Raw genomic sequence first — 18,396 nt, 5'->3', positions numbered from 1 at the left:
AGCGCTCGGTGTCCGCGAAGCAAAACGCACGCCGAGGATACCGCCGGCGTTTCCACCGCGCCCCGCCGCCACGGGGAGGGGCCCGGGAGCGGCCGGCACCCCTCGCCCGTCTAACCTCGGGGCCGCCGGGGCGGCCGCTGCGGGAGCGCCGCGCAGCCCCCCCGCGCAACCCGGCGGCCTCAAGCGCCCGGGAGACAAGCGAGCATGTGCTCCCCGCCGTGCTCTCCTCCGGCTTCTTCTGCCCGGGTGAACCGAGCCTCCCCCCCATCACCTCCCACCGAGGGCTGCGCGGATTTTCCGTCGCCCGCGGAGCGCCGCGCCGCAGGTGGCAGCGGCTCCCCCGCCTCCGCCGATGCCTCCCGGGCACTTTCGGCGCGACCCGCGGGGCGCTTGTCCTCCCCGGGGACCGGCGGCGGAGCGATGCTCGGGGAGCGGAGGGGGAGGAGGGAAGGTGCGCGCCGCGCGGTGCTGCGCGGCTCGGGCCGGGGGCAGGTGCGGGCGGCGGCCCGGGGGACGGGACGGGAGGGGACGGGACGGGAGGAGAGGGGAGCGGGTCGGTACTCACACGAAGGCGTGGTAGACGAAGGCCCAGCCGCGGGGCCGCTCCAGCACGTTGTACAGGTAGTTCTGCAGCCGGCGGTACTTGGCGTTCCTGCGGCAGCTCGGCCCGCTGCTGTACGACAGCGGCTTCCCAAGAAGGCTCATGCGGGCGCCGTGCTTCCCGCGGCGGCCCTCCCGCAGCCCGGCGGGGGCGGCCGCGCCGCCGGTGCCCAGGAGCAGCAGGCCGTCGCCGCGGGCCGCCGCGCTCGCCAGCGCCCTGCCCCGGCCCGACTCCACATCCTTCATGCCCGCCGCCGCGCCGCTCTTCACCCAGAGCCCCGCGGAGCCGCCCTCCTCCCCGCCGCCGTGGTTGCGGGGCATGGCATCACCCCGGGCGCCGGGGCGGGCGCCGGGGCCGCGGCGGAGCAGGGCGCGAGCGGCGGCGGCCAGGCACCCCGCGGCGGCGGGCCGCAGGAGGCAGCGGGGGCCGAGGGTCTCCGGGCGGCGCCCGCGGGGCGCGGGGGCGCGGGCCACTTTGGGCGCCCGGCGCGTCGGGCCGGGCTGCGGCAGCTTCGCGGGGGCCCCGGCGAGGGAGCGGGCGCCCCCCCGGGCGCGCTCTCCTCCCGGGCGGCGGCGCCCCGCCGCCGGCCCCCGCAGCGCCGCCCGGCGTGGCTCCGCGGCCCGGGACGGGGCGGCGGGAGGGCAGCTCCGCGCAGCTCCGGCGGAGAGGCCGCGGGGGCGAGGGCTCCGGGCCGCGGCTCGGCGGTGCCTTTCGCCGCCCGCTCCCTCGCTGCCTCCCGCGGCACTTGGCCCGGCCGGGCCGGGCAAGCTGTTGCTCTCGCTCCCAGCGGCGGAGAAAGTCGGCGAGAAAGGCGGGCCGGCGGGAGCAGGCAGGGGCCGCGCTGCCGGGCGCCTCCGCGTCCCGGAGCGCAAGCGGCAAAGGCAGCGGCCGTGCCCGCGGCGGGGCGGGCGGCAAGCGGCTGGCGGGACGCGGCGCCCGCGGGTTACGCGCTCTCCCGGGAAATGTCCATTTAAGTCCGAGAAAGTAACAAAACTGCCGTGAGTCTCGGCGGCGGCGCGGGGGAGGCTCGGCCGGCGGCGGGACCCCGCTGCGGGCAGGGAGCTCGGCCGGCCCGGGCGGGGCAGCGCAGGCGAGCCGCCGGGTGTCCCCCCGAGGGGGCGGCGCAGCCCGGCGCGCCGCTCCGGCGCTTCCGCCGTGCCCCGGCCCCCCGCGACGGCGGGAGAGCAAATCCCAGCGGCGGCGGGGGCTGCCCTCCCTGCGGGCTCCCCCCCAGTCCCCGGCAGCTCCGGCCTCGGCGCGGTGCGGCCGGAGCGCAGCGGTGCGGCCGCTCGATGCCCGAGCTGCGCCGTGAAAACAAAGCTCCCCCTGCCGAGAGCGGGCCTTTAACTCCCCGCCGCATCAAGGTGAGCTTGCGGGGGGAAAAAAAAAATCCACCCCACCCCGCTGCAGGCGCGGCCGCTCCGCTCCGCTCCTCTCCGCCCGGAGCCGGCGGCAGCCGCGCCGGCTTTGGCCGCCGTTTACTGCCGGTGCTCGGCGGCCGCCCCCTGGCCGCCCCCCCCCCCCCCCCCCCCCCCCCGCGCCCCGTGGCTGCCTGCGGCGGGCAGCCGGCGCCCGCGCCGCTCCCCGGGGCTCGGCAGCGCCCGCCGCCCCCCCGGGGGACGCCGTGATGGCCGCGGGACCCCCGCGCTGCCCGGGGGAGAGGGCGAGCCACCGCCCGGGCACTTCAGCACCGACTTCATGAAAAATAGCTGCGTGCCACTGGTTTTGCAGCCTGAGCACTGCAGTGTGAAAATGTGATGCTAATTCGTGAAGGGTTAATGAAAAGTAATAACGTGGACGCTAATGTTATGTGAAAATCAATAGAGGCATTCTGAAATTCAATTCAATTTCGTTTTTTCCCTTCATACTGGCTAGTTAAGAGGCCAGGCTCTCAAGCCTTTGATTAACACACCATCTCCAACTTCCAGAAAAGAAGAAGTAAGCGGTGGAGTCTGGTTGAGGACATTAACTTGTGCTCTACTAAAGCAACGTGGAAACATCAACAGTACTAATTTACTGCTACAGTGTCTCCAGAGACATTCAATCAGTTGTCTTTAAATAAAGAGCTTAATCTTCTTCCTTTCTTCACTGCTCTTCCTCCTCCACTGCAGGCAGCTTCAAACAGGAATTTTCTAACGTGAACCACAGTGGCCACTCACGCTCGTGAGAAGGGATGGCAGAAACAGCACACATGTCAAAACAGATGTTAAGTAGTTGATATAAGTATCCACAGCAATCCATTAATATTTAAGCTTTCCAGTGGCGCATATCTACTCCTCTTTCTTTGAATTGTAAATTGAGTTAGCTAATCCTTCATTTACTACTTGTTTGCATTTCCCTGGTTTGATATGCAAGTGTTTATACTCTTCATTTTTCTCATCCCTATGTACTCATTTACAGCCAAATATGTATAGCATGCCTTTCACATCAGCTGGGCCTCCGGCACCACGCTTAGATTTATAGTCTGCTGGCCTTAGTCACTTGAGTAAAATATTTGAGGGTTGGTACTCAAGTTCCAGAAAGCTGAACTGTGCCGTTCATCTGGGAGCACATGGTCCAGCCCGCTCAGTAAGGCTCAGTAAGGCCCCCGTCCCGCAAGCCCTCGCCCGTGAGCTGCATTTAATTGCCGTGGGTAGGCAATGCCACAGCTTGCAGCAGCAGAACTACACACGTGCATCACTGTTGATAGGATTGAGGCTTTAATCTGGGGATTTGGACAATAAACTATGCATATTACTGAACTCCTGTTCCTGATGTACTTTTTGTGATCCACTAAGAAATATTGTTATAATTCTGTGCCCTCTAGTGGCGCTTAAAATCATCTATTAATTTAAATAATAGGAAAGCAGTCTGTGAGCACACATAGTATGAGCCAATATTGAAATGTAGCCATAGATGCCAGGACAGCTAGAAGCAAACAAAAGTAATACTCTTCGTGATGAATTAAGTATTTTATTTTTACAGTGTGTGAACAAAAGTATTTTCCCATTTATTATCTTTTATTAAATAAGGCTATAAAAAGTATGTTTTATGAAAAGAGATTGGTGGTAATTATTCTAATTCCTACTTGTTAATATGTCAGAAAACCAGGGCACGATACTCTGGTTGACTGCTGAGTACTCAGGCAGCTGCCTGCCCTGTACCAGGCACAGGAGCTATACTAGGTAAAAAAGCTAGTCCTCCTCTAAGTATTTATTGCAAAATAAGGGTCTGCATTTATACGACAACAAATTCCCCTGATATTTTGGCTTCAGACTATATAATGCCCGCAGAGATGAGTCGTGTGAAATTCTAGCATGTCCGCATGGTCCAAGGTCATCCCAGGTTCAGGTGTCAGTAAGAGGATCTACTTGACGAAATCTCCAAGGCAGAACATCCCAAGGAATCTTGGCTTCTCGAGGCTTGCAGGTACAGTATATCCCACCTGCAGACGGGGCAAGGAAAATGGCACGCTAAAGTGCAGCTGGGGAGTAGCTATTACTGTGCTTTATGGCAAATGCCAACAACATATTCTTCCAAAATTGTAAATCACAGGTTTTAAGATCGTGTTGCATTATTCCAAAAGTATACATCAAATGTTATGTATCCTGACTTGTGGAAGGACCAGCTGATACATACCATCTTTTCTGATCAGGAACAAAATGTTACATATGTTCGGGATTTTCAGGGTTTTCTTTCCAATGTGTTACTTGTGATACGTTGTCTTAAATCAGTGTTTCAGGGTTCCATTTTAATAAAAGAGAGGAAATTATTTAAACAGCAGCGGTATTCCCTTATTCCCTTATTTATATTAAAACATGTTTTTGCAACAGCATGTAAACTTCTTTTCTAAGACATTTACTAATGTGATTTTGGGGTTAGCCTCACTAGAAGTTAAAGCAGGCCTTCACAAGGACTAAATTTGCAGATAAATAACAGGAATACTGAAATGCACTGGTGTAATCGTGACACAGGGTAGATATCAATAGAAGAAGAACCTTGTTACAGAGCAAAAAAAAGAGGGAAACACAGACGACCAGTGGTGTTGGAGGGCACTGGCTGGAGTTCAGGATGTCCGGTTCACTGTCTCGCTCTGTGCTGCCAGGCCAGGTAGGAGCTGGAGCCTGCCCACATCAAGACCAAGGCACCTGAGCATGTAGTTGCCTGAAGTCTCAGACAGATGCTTATCGAGTTGCTGAAAACCAGTTGTGTACCTATATGCAGCTTTTAGTATTTACACGGATTTGAAAAATCTCTCTGTGCCTCGATTACATTATCTGTCACGGCGTGGTAGCAATTCGTTCGTAAGAGGGTTGTTCGCATAAATTCATGGAACAGTGTAAGACACTCAAATGCTGCAAAGGGGGAATGGTGCAAATCACGTACATACAGTGGCTGTTTTAAACAGCAAAGCAGCCAGAGTGCAAGTTGGAGGGCCTTCGTAGCAACGCTTTGCAAAGGTCAGTTTACTGTGGTATCATGTTTTGAGTTCATTTGAGTTGCTTGTTAATAACCTTTTTTGTGTTATATAATACGGTGAGGTATCATGTACGGTCTAGTTTTGCATCTCTCTGTAAGATTTTTAGCTTTCTGCCTAATTATATGGAGGAGGGGGTACACATAGCTATTCTTGGTGCCAAGCATACAAGCATCGGGAACAAGTTTTCAAAGCACTTAGGTGTTAGGAACAATTCATTTGCTATGTAGACCTGTTGTATAGCCTGTAATACATGGTATGCATCTCCAGGAAACCCCAAATTGAGCATCACTATTGCATAATAAATCATTAGCAAAATGTCAGATGGGGTGAACAGCATGTTAGGATGCATATTACAAGCTGTCTAGTCAGCGCATGTAACATGCTAGCAGCTGTAGCAAGGCTCTGATATTAATATTCCAAAATGTTGGAATATTAGAATCATAGAATAGTTTGGGTTGGAAGGGACCTTTAAAGGTCATCTAGTCCAACCCCCTGCAATGAGCAGGGACATCAAGAGAATCACCTCCCTCGACCTGCTGGCCACGCTTCTTTGGATGCAGCCCAGGATACGATTGGCCTTCTGGGCTGCGAGCGCACATTGCCAGCTCATGTCCAGCTTTTCACCCACCGGTACCCCCAAGTCCTTCTCGGCAGGGCTGCTCTCAATCCCTTCATCCCCCAGCCTGGATTGATACTGGGGGTTGCCCCGACCCAGGTGCAGGACCTTGCACTTGGCCTTGCTGAACCTCATGAGGTTCACACAGGCCCACTTCTCCAGCTTGTCCAGGTCCCTCTGGATGGCATCCCATCCCTCAGGATATTATATATATTACATTAAAATTCCAAGACGTTGGAATATTTTCCTGCAAGCTTTTTTCACATAAATGAAAGAAGCAAGACTGTAAGTAGCATGAGGCATTCATGCACTGAACACGGAAGATTGCCCAATCTTCCCGGTGCATTCTACATGAGATCCCTTAACCTTGAACTCGAGGGAGTACCTTCAAAAGTAATTTAGATTTGATGTCCCTTTTATGTGTTGACCTTGCTGTTAGACTGCTACGAGGTTGCTAACACTGAGGAAGACCTGTCTCCACAAAGAGCTGTCCTGAGACCAGACTTTCATTCCAAGCAGACCATGGCTGGCACTGATAATCACTCTGGGTTACTACCAGCACAGGCTAAATTTTAACTGTAGTACAAGACATGAATGGCTCACTCACAGTACTTGTGCCTCCTTGGCTGGAGGTATGCTAGAAACACTTCTGCCTGGTTATTACATCTGTAAAAACCAGGGCCAGTTCCCAAACTGTTTCTAGTGGGCCCCTTCCTCTGCCAGGAGCTGTTTGCTCCTGCCCAGCTAGAGGAACCATTTGGCCTCCTCTCCTTGCCTGGTCCAGCTCAACAGCAGAACTTCCTGGTCTTCTGTGCTGTCTGGCTGTCCTAGCAAAATGTTCATTTTCCTTCCTGACATCTAGTATTTCCTCTCACTCATCAGATACTTATCCCTGATAAGAGAATTAATTGATTCCATTCATTCCTACTTAACTAAATATCTAAACATCACTCTCCGTTAATAAGGCATGCTTCTCTGTAAAGTCATTGCCGGACCCCAACACCCCTTCTCCTAAATGGCTCTTCTGTTCATCTCTTTTATTTTCTCTTTCATTTTCTGTTTGTTTTTTTTTTTTACTATTTTGTGGTGCTTTTCTTCCTTCCTTCCTAAGCCTCCTCCCTCTGTGATTGAACTACCTGGACTCCTGAGCAAACAGTCTGGTGACAAAACAAGACCGTATGTCTTGAATGGTGCCAATTCTGCCACAGGTGCAGGGTCTGCTCCATAGACCATTCCCACTCTCTAATCTAGTGAAACCAAAGCATTTGACCATTTAAAAAAAAAGAAAAGAAAGGAAAGGAAAGGAAAAGAAAAGAAAAGAAAAGAAAAGAAAAGAAAAGAAAAGAAAAGAAAAGAAAAGAAAAGAAAAGAAAAGAAAAGAAAAGAAAAGAAAAGAAAAGAAAAGAAAAGAAAAGAAAAGAAAAGAAAAGAAAAGAAAGGAAAAGAAAGGAAAAGAAAGGAAAAGAAAGGAAAAGAAAGGAAAGGAAAAGAAAGGAAAGGAAAGGAAAAGAAAGGAAAAGAAAGGAAAAGAAAGGAAAAGAAAAGAAAAGAAAAGAGAAAAGAAAAGAAAAGAAAAGAAAAGAAAAGAAAAGAAAAGAAAAGAAAAGAAAAGAAAAGAAAAGAAAAGAAAAGAAAAGAAAAGAAAAGAAAAGAAAAGAAAAGAAAAGAAAAGAAAAGAAAAAAGACATGAGTCTATACTGAGAACTGCAGATCAGTTTACCATACAGGAGCTGGGAATATAATTTAAATAGAATAGCATATGAAATATTTTTTCAGATAGAAAGGTTTCATTTCTCAAAATATTTAGATTTTCAAAATCATATTCCCCAAAATACCTAGAAGTTTTGGAGAAAACATGCCAATCAAAAATGTTAATGTTTAATGCAGTCTTTTGTAGCCAAACACAGTTTCTAAATAGGTAAAGAGATCCTTGGGATCCTTGGAATATTTTCTTCAAAATTGCTTGTTTTCAAGGAGAAGAGTGCAATTTGGCTAGCTTGCAAGTCAGCAGTACCTTTGAGCAGGCATGGTAACAACCCACAGCAGACCTGAAGAAACCTGGCAAGGTCAGAATATGGCTACTTAGGAATTCAGCAAGAGGATATTCTTTTTTTTCACGTTTCCAGTGTAGGAGACAAGTAAGGATTTTTTTGATTTGGATTTGTTTCTGGTTTCTTTGGGTGTGGAGGAAATATTCTGTGAAAGCTCAGCTTGATCCCTAGAGTTAACAAAATTCTTCTAAGACACAGCAATACACAATCTTAGTTTATGCATTAGATCATCTTCAGATGTACCTGAAAGAAGCTGGTGGCTGATATTTTGATATATCTCATTATGAGCTTTTCCTTTAGACTATAGTGACCTTCATTATTTGCCAGACATGAACTTCTGGCCATCTCCTCTTTCCCCTTCTCTGCACATCTTTTCCACTTGTACTATAGCAGCTCTGATTTTGAAAATTCCTATTCAACTATGGCCTAATCCTTGAAGCATTGAAATTTTTGACATTAATATTTCAGAATCACCTAAAAATTTTCTTCTGAAAATACCTAGAAGCCTGTCAGTCTTCACTTGAGTCAAATGGAACATAATTTGCATTTACGCTGTTTGTTTCCACAGTCTAACTTGTAGGTACAGGAGATGTGCTCACCTTTGCTCTCTCTGGCCCAGATAAATTTTTCTTAAATTTATCTGTGCAGAGTAGCATGGAGAGAGCCAACCGCTTCAGGTGCTCTTACCTCAGGGTGCTTGTACTTCAGAAATGCTGAACATCTCTAGGTGTTGCTCCTGGGCAGCATGAGCCACGCTGAGGCTAGAGGGAGTACTCTGACCACTGACCACTAAGACAGGTTGGCAGCATTACTAATCTCATGTATGGAACAAAAGAGGAGAAACCCTCTGCATGTCTCTGGCCAGTTTAAAAGGTTCCTTGTTTGGCGCCCTGGCTTCTGCGACTCTCATATGGAGGTGTCTACACGCTTCATGCATTATTGAGATGGCCTAGTCCTAACATAGGAGTCTGGTTTCTGCTCTTGGAATAAGACTTAAAATTTTAGGGGCTAAAACACTGAGTTTCCTGGCATCTGAAGTCTTTGTTGAGATCTAGGAGTTATTTAATATTCTCAAAAGATCATCAGCTGTTAATCTTGCATACAAATGTTCTTGTGTCTTAGGCTTTATTCATAGCATAAATACAGGACTCAAAACTAAATGACTGTAATTCATTGTAACTGGAGTAACATTCTTTCTAAATTAGATGGTTAATCACCAACCTAATATATTCTGCAGGTACAGTTTAAAATAAAAAATAATTTACTGCCATTTTTCATAAAAAATATAAAAATATTTGGCCTTTTTGATGTGCCTGTTCAAATAATTTGACAGCATCTATGATCCTCAAAGAATTTGAATAAGATATGCCCTCTGAGTTACCAAAGTGACATAACAAGAACTTACTCATAAGCTAGAGGCACCACAGAAAGCTGGAATAGATATGAACTCTGACAGCGTGTGCTTCCATTAGTGTATCAGAGGACAACTAGTCATTGGAAACCTTTTGTAGGAATTGTATGCTTGGGGCTCCTCTTTTCTGCTACTGCATTCCTGTTGACTTCAGTGAGATTTATTCCTGTCATTAGGTAAATCATAAAGGCAGAGGGGAAAGTGTCCAAGGTCAGTAAGGCCCTCAAGAGCTCCTGTTGGATGAGTAATGAGACTCAGTCAGAGCTGTTGGAACTGTAACATATCAGAAAGGAGTTCCTTAGGCTTCTAAAGGCATGGTTAGGCACTTGACTTACCCATGTTCTTAAATCTCATCCTAAAGCATGCACTTCAAAAATCTCCATCAGGAGAAAGATGAAAAACAGGAAAGCAAAGGTTAAGAGGAATATAAGCGATCTAATGAGGCTGTGAGACAACAACAATAACGAGACTAAGTTTACAACAACAGATAAGCAGGAATCATAAACATGGGGAATAGGATAATAGTAGAGAACAGGGCTTTTTCCCACTTTAAGCTTTAAAAGCTTAAAGGGATGGTCTAACAGCTGTATTCCTAGAGAAAGGTTGGAGGTAGTTATTTAATTTCAAAAGAAGAACAAAAAAGAAGCTGTGAGGTATCTAAAGCTAGCTTGTTTTATGTCTCCACATATATCATTGTCTGCAAGGAAATGTATGAGCCAGAATTGATTTTTAATATCCTTGTAGAGTTGGGGAGAAGATGATTAAATGCCATATGCCAGATTTACTAGGGGAGTATTTACATGAGAAGCAAGATGTACAAATATAGATATAAGGCTAAACCCACAACCTTTTACCATGAGGGTGGTTGGACACTGGCACAGGTGCCCGTATAGGTTGTGAAATCTCTGTCCTTGGAATTTTTCAAAGCTTAGCAGGCCTTAAGCAACCTGACGTAACCTTGATGAAAGCCATGCGTTGGGCAGGTTGGAGTAGATGACCTCTGGAAGTTCCTTCCAACCTAAATTATTCCATGAGCCTAGATGACCTAGGGCAATGAATACTTTATGACCTACCCTGTGAAATAAAACCCATTGATAAGTTTGACCTGGTCAATACTGTAAGGACACATAAGCATCTGTCACTGCTGATATCCTGCCCCCGCTGCAAAATCACAAACCTTATGTGCAGGGGGCAAAGGGTTGAAAGGATAGCAGTGGTTTCTGACTTTGATGTAATAGCTCCTCCAATTGCTTCTATAAAAAGAGGGGGATGGGAGAATGAGCAGAAAGAGACATCGTAGCACAGTCCCATGCGAGCATAACCGCAAGGAACAGCACAACACCAGGTGCCTGCCCTGTCTCCGCCATGGGTCCCACCACTCTGCAGCCCATTGACATCCCCTTCCTTTCTCCATCTCTCTCTGCCATAGCGAACATCCTTCTCTTTCTCATCGATTTCTTTCCCTGTGAGATGGTTTGAACTTGGCTGAATTTTTTGCAGCAAGACTTTTCAGTGTCAAGAGATTATGGATGATTAGTTGCAAACCTTATTTTCCCCAAATAAAAAGGCAGCATTTCAAAATTTTTATTTTTTAAAAGGAAGTAGTTATTTTAGTTGCCCTACATAACAGACCATTTTAGGAAAGCGTTGAGTGCTCCCGGTTTGAAAATCATCTGTTAGCATTTCCCTACTGGGATGTTGAAATCTCTAGTCCTTTTTGGAAATCTTGATCAGACTTTGTCTCTGGTTAATAGGACATTGTCCTGGTTTTGGCTGGGATAGAGTTAATTTTCTTCCTAGTAGCTGCTACAGTGCTGTGTTTTGGGTTTAGGATGAGAACAATGTTGATAACACACCAATGTTTTAGTTGTTGCTAAGTAGTGCTTACACTAGTCAAGGACTTTTCAGCTTCCCATGCCCTGCCAGCGAGAAGCTGGGAGGGGGCACAGCCAGGACAGCTGACCCAAACTGGCCAAAGGGATATTCCATACCATATGACGTCATGCTCAGCATATAAACTGGGGGTAGTTGGCCGGGGGCCTGTGACCGCTGCTCGGGAACTGGCTGGGCATCGGTCAGCGGGTGGTGAGCAATTGCATTGTGCATCACTTGTTTTGTATATTCTTTTATCATCATTATTATTATTATTTTCCGTCCCTTTTCTGTCCTATTAAACTGTCTTTATCTCAACCCACAAATTTTACTTTTTTTTTTCTCGATTCTCTCCCCCATCCCACTGCAGCGGGGGGAGTGAGCGAATGGCTGTGTGGTGTTTAGCTGCCTCCTGGGTTAAACCACAACAGACATTCACATTAAAACCATTTAGGTTGTTTAATTTAAGCAGGGGTCAAATTCTGCCTCTATTTTGTTATTCTGCCTGAAGATTGTTATTCTGCAGGGAGGTTCATTGGTTCCAACTAATGAGAAGAAGAAAATAACCGGCTCAAGCTGATGATACCATAAATGCTTGGAATGAAAATTAAACATTATTATTAGCAACTTTCAACAGGGTTTAAAGTGTTGAAATTTAACCTTGCCATGTGGATCCCTATCACTTAACTTTAATGAGTAACCAGTAGCAGGAGAGTTTCCTATATCGTGTGTGCAGTAGCTGCTGAAGGGAGATATGACATATTATCTAGACTGGTTTATAGAAGCAGCGATCCTATCACTGCGATAAAGAGAGAAAGTAGAAATTTAAGCCATTATCTTCTAAAAGGTGCACTATAAAACTACGGTTCTAAAATCATTTTTATAGTGTAAAGATCATGTACTGGAAGCAAAATTCTTACATATTTCAAAAAGACATGATGGCCAAGGTGAAAATGATGGGTGATAAATAAAAGCAACAAACTACCTTCATAACTCAGTTGGAAATGGTTATCACTATTATTCCACTTTCGTTATGTTAGATCTTGATAGCAAACCTTTTTTTTTTTCCCCTCAAAATGTTTCACTGGAGCAGAAATGAGAAATAGTTGAAAGCTTAGAGATGAGTGTTTTGGAACATTTTGCAGAGCACACTGTCTGAGGCCATAAACATACGATTCAGTTGTAACTTAAAATATCTGATTGAAGTTGTTCTTTCCATTCACTGTCTCTTTGCATATTTAAATCCATACAGATAAAGATACCTCTCTGTTACCAGAGCGAATCTGTACACTTGAGTAGCGTAACAGTGGAGACAGTTTTCTGCTGAAACAAATGAGCCCCAGATAGTAACAAACATTTTATAGCTTACTTCTGCCCAACTGATGAAGAATTACTGACTTTATTTTCTAAAGAGGGGAGCTTTTGCAATGCTGATGATAATTTCAGAAAAGCAATGTTGCCTTAGACCCCAAGTAATATTGATTAGGATCTTATTCCCCGTTACAAAACAAACAGGTTTTCTTTCTTTAATATAGTATATGACAATCTCTTTCATACATTGCCTTTGGCTGAGGAGCCCTATTAAAGGCATTTTGGTTTCATGCACCGCATTAGTTAGGAGTAATAATTTCCACTGTGTAACCTTACCTCCTCTTGCATAATTATTTGCTGCCCACTGAACCCGTACGTTCTCTTCCTAAAGCACACCTCTGAGGAGCACTGCGAACAGGACAGGCAAACAGGGCGTGGCACATCAGCCAGGGCGTGGTGCGGCCGTTCGCGTGGCAGGGCGTGCAGGGAGGACGCCTCTTCGAAGGAGGGGCATTCCACTGGCAAAGTGGGAGACTTGGAGTACACATGACCCAGCAACCAGGCACCGTTCTGTGACCATCTGCACAGGTCAAGGGCACTCATCCTACCTGACCCTCAAGGCAGAATGGTGGGCACTCGTGTGAGAGTGAAGGCTGCGGCTCCGGCTGCGGGGTCTGCACCATCCACCCCAGTGGCAGCTGATGCCTCCATGCAGACGGAACTGCTGAAGGGAGAGGCTGCAGCGCAGACCTCGGGCTGCAGGAAGTGCCCAGACCTCTCTCCTGGGGCAGGGACAGGCGGCAGACCTGCCTGCGAAAAGTGTGCCCAGGTGGAGGACCTCCTGCAGCAGGTGGCTGAGCTGCAGGAGGTGGTGAGAAGGCTGTGTAACATCAGGGAGGCAGAGGAGCTAGATAGCTGGTTCCAAGTGCAGTCTGCAGCGGACCCACAGCCCACGGCCAACCAGCCAAAAACTTCCCCACCGGCATGCGCAGAAGGAAGGGAGGGGCCCAATAATGCAGAAGAACGGACGGTTGCAATGGCAAGGACCAGCAGGAGGAAGAGACTTGCCCTGAAGCCTGAGGTGCCCTTGCAGAACTGCTTCACTGCTCTGCAGGCTGCAGAGGAAAGACCCGTCACATCAGGAGAGATGCTGGAGCTGAGTAAGGCAGCCCGATCTGCCCCCTGTATAACAACCAGCGCAACGAAGAAAAGGCGACGGGTGATGGTAGTAGGCGACTCTCTTCTGAGAGGTACGGAGGCACCCATTTGCCGACCGGGCGCAGTCTCTAGAGAGGTGTGCTGCTTACCGGGGGCTTGTATCAGGGATTTCACTGAGAGGCTACCAAGACTCATACAGTCCACTGACTATTATCCGCTGCTGCTGTCTCATGTGGGCACCAGTGACACAGCCAGGAGCAGTCTGAGGACTATCAAGAAGGACTACAGAGCCCTGGGAGCGGCTACTTAGACCATGGGACTCGCTTTGAGAAACCTGGTCTACTGGGGGCTGAGGGGGTCCATCTGTCAGAGAAGGGGAAGAGCATCTTCAGTCGTAGGCTTGCCAGGCTGGTGAAGAGGGCTTTAAGCTAAAGTTGCCAGGGGAGGGGAACCTCAATCCATCCCACTCCTACCAGCTTGATGCCAGGGCCATCAATAGATGCCCAGAGCCTGGAGAAGGATCACAGGTTGCTGACCTTCAGGAAAGCGCCTGAAGAGCAGCACAAAGGAACTCCAGCCAGTAAGACAGCTTCATCGGGGGCACAACTTAACTGCCTCTATGCAAACGCACGTAGCATGGGGAATAAACAAGAGGAGTCAGAGACATGCGCACGCCTGCAAGGCTACGGTCTTATTGGCATCATGGAGACGTGGTGGGATGGCTCCTATGATTGGAGTGTTGGGACGGGGAGAGGAGGGGGTGTCGCCCTCTATGTCAATGACCAGCTGGAGTGCATGGAGCTCTGCCTGGGGGTGGATGAAGAGTTGACCAAGAGCTTATGGGTCAGGATTAAAGGGAAGGCAGGGACAGGTGACATTACAGTGGGGGTCTGCTACAGGCCACCCAACCAGGAAGATGGAGCGGATGAGGCCCTCTATAGACAGATAGGAGCAGCCTCATGTTCACAAGCCCTGGTCCTCATGGGGGACTTCAACCACCCCGACATCTGTTGGAGGGACAACATGGCAGGGCATAAGGAATGCGTTGATGATAACTTCCTTCTCCAAGTGATAGAGGAGCCAACGAGGAGAGGTGCTACGCTGGACCTTGTTCTCACCAACAAGGAGGGGCTGGTGGGGAATGTGAAGCTCAAGGGCAGCCTTGTCTGCAGTGACCATGAAAAGGTGGAGTTCAAGATCCTTAGGGCACCAAGGAGGGCGCACAGCAAGCTCACTACCCTGGACTTCAGGAGAGCAGACTTTGGCCTCTTCAGGGATCTCCTTGGTAGAGTACCATGGGACAAAGCCCTGGAGGGAAGAGGGGCCCAAGAAAGCTGGTTAATATTCAAGGATCACCTCCTCCAAGCTCAGGAGCGATGCATCCCAACAAAGAGGAAGTCAGGCAAAAACACCAGGAGGCCTGTAGGGATGGACAAGGATCTCCTGGACAAACTCCAACACAAAAAGGAAGCCTACAGAGGGTGGAAGCAAGGACAGGTAGCCTGGGAGGAATACAGAGAAATTGTCCGAGCAGCCAGGGACCAGGTTAGTAAAGCTAAAGCCCTGATAGAATTAAATCTGGCTAGGGACGTCCAGGGCAACAAGAAAAGATTCTATAGGTACGTTGGGGATAAAAGGAAGATGAGGGAAAATGTGGGCCCTCTCTGGAAGGAAATGGGAGACCTGGTTACCCGGGATATGGAGAAGGCGGAGGTAGTCAATGACTTTTTTGCCTCCGTCTTCACTGGCAAGTGCTCAAGCCTCACTGCCCAAGTCACAGAAGGCAAAGGCAGGGACTGGGAGAATGAAGAGCTGCCTACTGTAAGAGAAGATCAAGTTTGAGGCAATCTAAGGAACTGGCGGATGAAGTTGCTAATCCACTATCCATCATATTTGAGAAGTCATGGCAGTCCGGTGAAGTTCCCACTGACTGGAAAAGGGGAAACATAACCCCCATTTTTAAAAAGGGAAAAAAGGAAGACCCAGGGAACTACAGGCCAGTCAGTCTCACCTCTGTCCCTGGGAAGATCATGGAACAGATCCTCCTGGAAACTCTGCTAAGGCACGTGGAAAATAAGGAGGTGATTGGTGACAGCCAACATGGCTTCACTAAGGGCAAATTGTGCCTGACAAATTTGGTGGCCTTCTATGACACAGTTACAGTGTTGGTGGATACGGGAAGAGCAACTGACGTCATCTACCTGGACTTGTGCAAAGCATTTGACACTGTCCCACACCACATCCTTGTCTCTAAATTGGAGAGACATGGATTTGATGGATGGACCGCTCGGTGGATAAGGAATTGGCTGGATGGTTGCACTCAAAGAGTTGCGGTCAACGGCTCGATGTCCAAGTGGAGACCAGTGATGGGTGGCATTCCTCAGGGGTCAGTATTGGGACCGGCGCTGTTTAACATCTTTGTCGGCGACATGGACAGTGGGATTGAGTGCACCCTCAGCAAGTTTGCTGACGACAGCAAGCTGTGTGGAGCAGTCGACACACTGGAAGGAAGGGATGCCATCCAGAGGGACCTTGACAGGCTTGAGAGGTGGGCCCGTGCAAACCTCATGATGTTCAACAAGGCCAAGTGCAAGGTCCTGCGCATGGGTCGGGGCACTCCCAAGCAGAAATACAGGCTGGGCAGATAATGGATTGAGAGCAGCCCTGAGGAGAAGGACTTGGGGGTGTTGGTTGATGAGAAGCTCAACATGAGCCAGCAATGTGCGCTTGTAGCCCAGAAGGCCAACTGTATCCTGGGCTGCATCAAAAGAAGCGTGACCAGCAGGTCGAGGGAGGTGATTCTGCCCCTCTACTCTTCTCTGGTGAGACCCCACCTGGAGTACTGCGTTCAGCTCTGGGGCTCCCAACATAAGAAGGACATGGACCTGTTGGAGCGAGTCCAGAGGAGGGCCATGAGAATGATCAGAGGACTGGAGCACCTCTCCTCTGAAGAAAGGCTGGGAGAGTTGGGGTTGTTCAGCCTGGAGGAGAGAAGGCTCCGGGGACACCTTATAGCAGCCTTCCAGTATCTGAAGGGGGCCTACAAGAAAGCTGGAGAGAAACTTTTTACAAGGGCGTGTACTGATAAGACGAGGGGTAATGGCTTTAAACTGAAAGAGGGTAGATGTAGATTAGATATAAGGAAGAAATTCTTCACTATGAGGGTGGTGCGGCACTGGAACAGGTTGCCCAGAGAAGTTGTGGATGCCCCATCCCTGGAAGTGTTCAAGGCCAGGTTGGACGGGGCTTTGAGCAACCTGGTCTGGTGTAAGGTGTCCCTGCCCATGGCAGGAGGGTTGGAACTAGATGATCTCTAAGGTCCCTTCCAACCCAAACCATTCTATGACTCTATGATTCTATGAAATCAAACAATATGCTTTGTAAAAGGGAAGAATTTACAGCAAAACACATGTTGTGGAAATGCCCCACAATCATGAGGCCACTAACCATCATTTCTTCTCACTTAGGACCTACTAACCGGCTGTTTTAGGAGGCTGGAGCTGGTAGACTGACCAGCTGCGGGGGGACAGAAAGAAAACCGGCAGCCCTAAATTGATCTTTATTTGACACCGTCCTTATCGCTGTGATGCTGCTGGTGAACACCAACATCGACGTACGGGGCTGACCGCACACTCCGCGTCCTCCGCATCCTTTGCATCCTCCGCATCCACCGCACCGCCCGGCCCCCGGCGGCCCCCCCGGTCCCCCGGCGGCCGCCCTCGGGGGCGGCCGCCGGGGGACCCGGGGGCCGCCGGGGGCCGGGACCGTCAGTAGCTCGGTGCCTTCAGCAGGTGGCAGTGGCGGCCCGCGGCGGGGCGGGGTGCGCGGAGCCCCCCCTCCAGCGCCCGCCCGCGGGGAGGCGGCCGTCCCGCGGTGCTCCGCGGAGCGGCTGCGGCGAGGACGGGCGAGCGGCACGGCAGGCGGATGGCAGGACATGCCCTCCTCCCCCCCCCCCCCCCGCCCCCCCCCCGCCCCTCCCCGCACGCAGTGTGGCTCTTTTAATAAATGTGAAGCAATTCCTCAAAGGGATTTCAAAGAGAAATTGATGCCATCAGGAAAAAAAAAAAACAACAAACCACCACCCCCAAAAAACTCCACAACCCCCAAAAAACCAAATCAAAAGTATTGCTCCCCTATCCCTGCAGTCCCTTCACCATCACGGTTGTGATTGGACTGGTGTGTAAATGATGGTAAAAACATCACGGTAAAAACCACATCTTTTTGTTAAATTTGGTCAACGTGAATTTAATGCTGTTATGATTAAATACTTCTGTGACTGCTTACACAATGGTTTATAAGTGTTGCCAGTCTTGGGCTATTCCCTGAAGGGAGCAGATATGTAAAGAAGTATCCGTGTAAAAATATATTGAAACAATTAAATTTCAGACAGGGCGATCCCTCTTTATTTGAATTTCCAAAATATTAATCATGTGAACGTGTTGAGTTTATACAGCCAGCCATGGTAAATGGTGTCTGTGTTTGTTTTCTATTTCTTTTTGAAGTATTTTATATGTTTCTGTAATATGATTTTGTATTATATGTTAAGTGTTTTAAAATAGCCTTAAGTTAACGCTATCGCCTTTTTTAATGACTACCACAAGTGATTACATATTAAGAGGATTAGGGTTTGCAGGAAGAATTGTTGAATGGAGTTTTTTTAATTAATACTCATCTAAATAAGGGTAGTTAAGGATCCAGACTCTGTTCCCCATTGTGTCTGTGCTCACTTCGGTGGAATGACATCAGTAATGAATACCGCTCATTATTTTTTGTTATTTTAGGTTTTTGTATAGCACATGTGGTTCTCTAGTTAAGAGAGAATAAGGCAAGAGTAATGAAGTATTTTATTTTGTAGGTTCTATTTATTTGCTAGTACCTGTTTATAAATTATGAAAATACATATTTTTCTATATTTGG

The 18,396-nt window shown here is 48.9% G+C and overlaps 1 protein-coding gene across 1 annotated transcript in view; it reads right to left on the bottom strand.

Annotated features, from left to right (window-relative positions):
• Positions 1 to 921, bottom strand: part of KCNQ5 (potassium voltage-gated channel subfamily Q member 5) — a 319,422-nt gene extending 318,501 nt beyond the window's left edge. Inside the window, exon 1 of the mRNA XM_076333073.1 lies at positions 566 to 921. Within this exon, the coding sequence (XP_076189188.1) occupies positions 566 to 921 (356 nt within the window). The remainder of the gene's footprint in view (positions 1 to 565) is intronic.
• Positions 922 to 18,396: the final 17,475 nt, after the last annotated feature.

The sequence above is a fragment of the Aptenodytes patagonicus genome, chromosome 3, assembly GCF_965638725.1.
Source record: "Aptenodytes patagonicus chromosome 3, bAptPat1.pri.cur, whole genome shotgun sequence".
NCBI lineage: Eukaryota > Metazoa > Chordata > Aves > Sphenisciformes > Spheniscidae > Aptenodytes > Aptenodytes patagonicus.
Note: the sequence above shows the minus strand (reverse complement) of the source record. Positions and strands in the feature narration are given on the sequence as shown.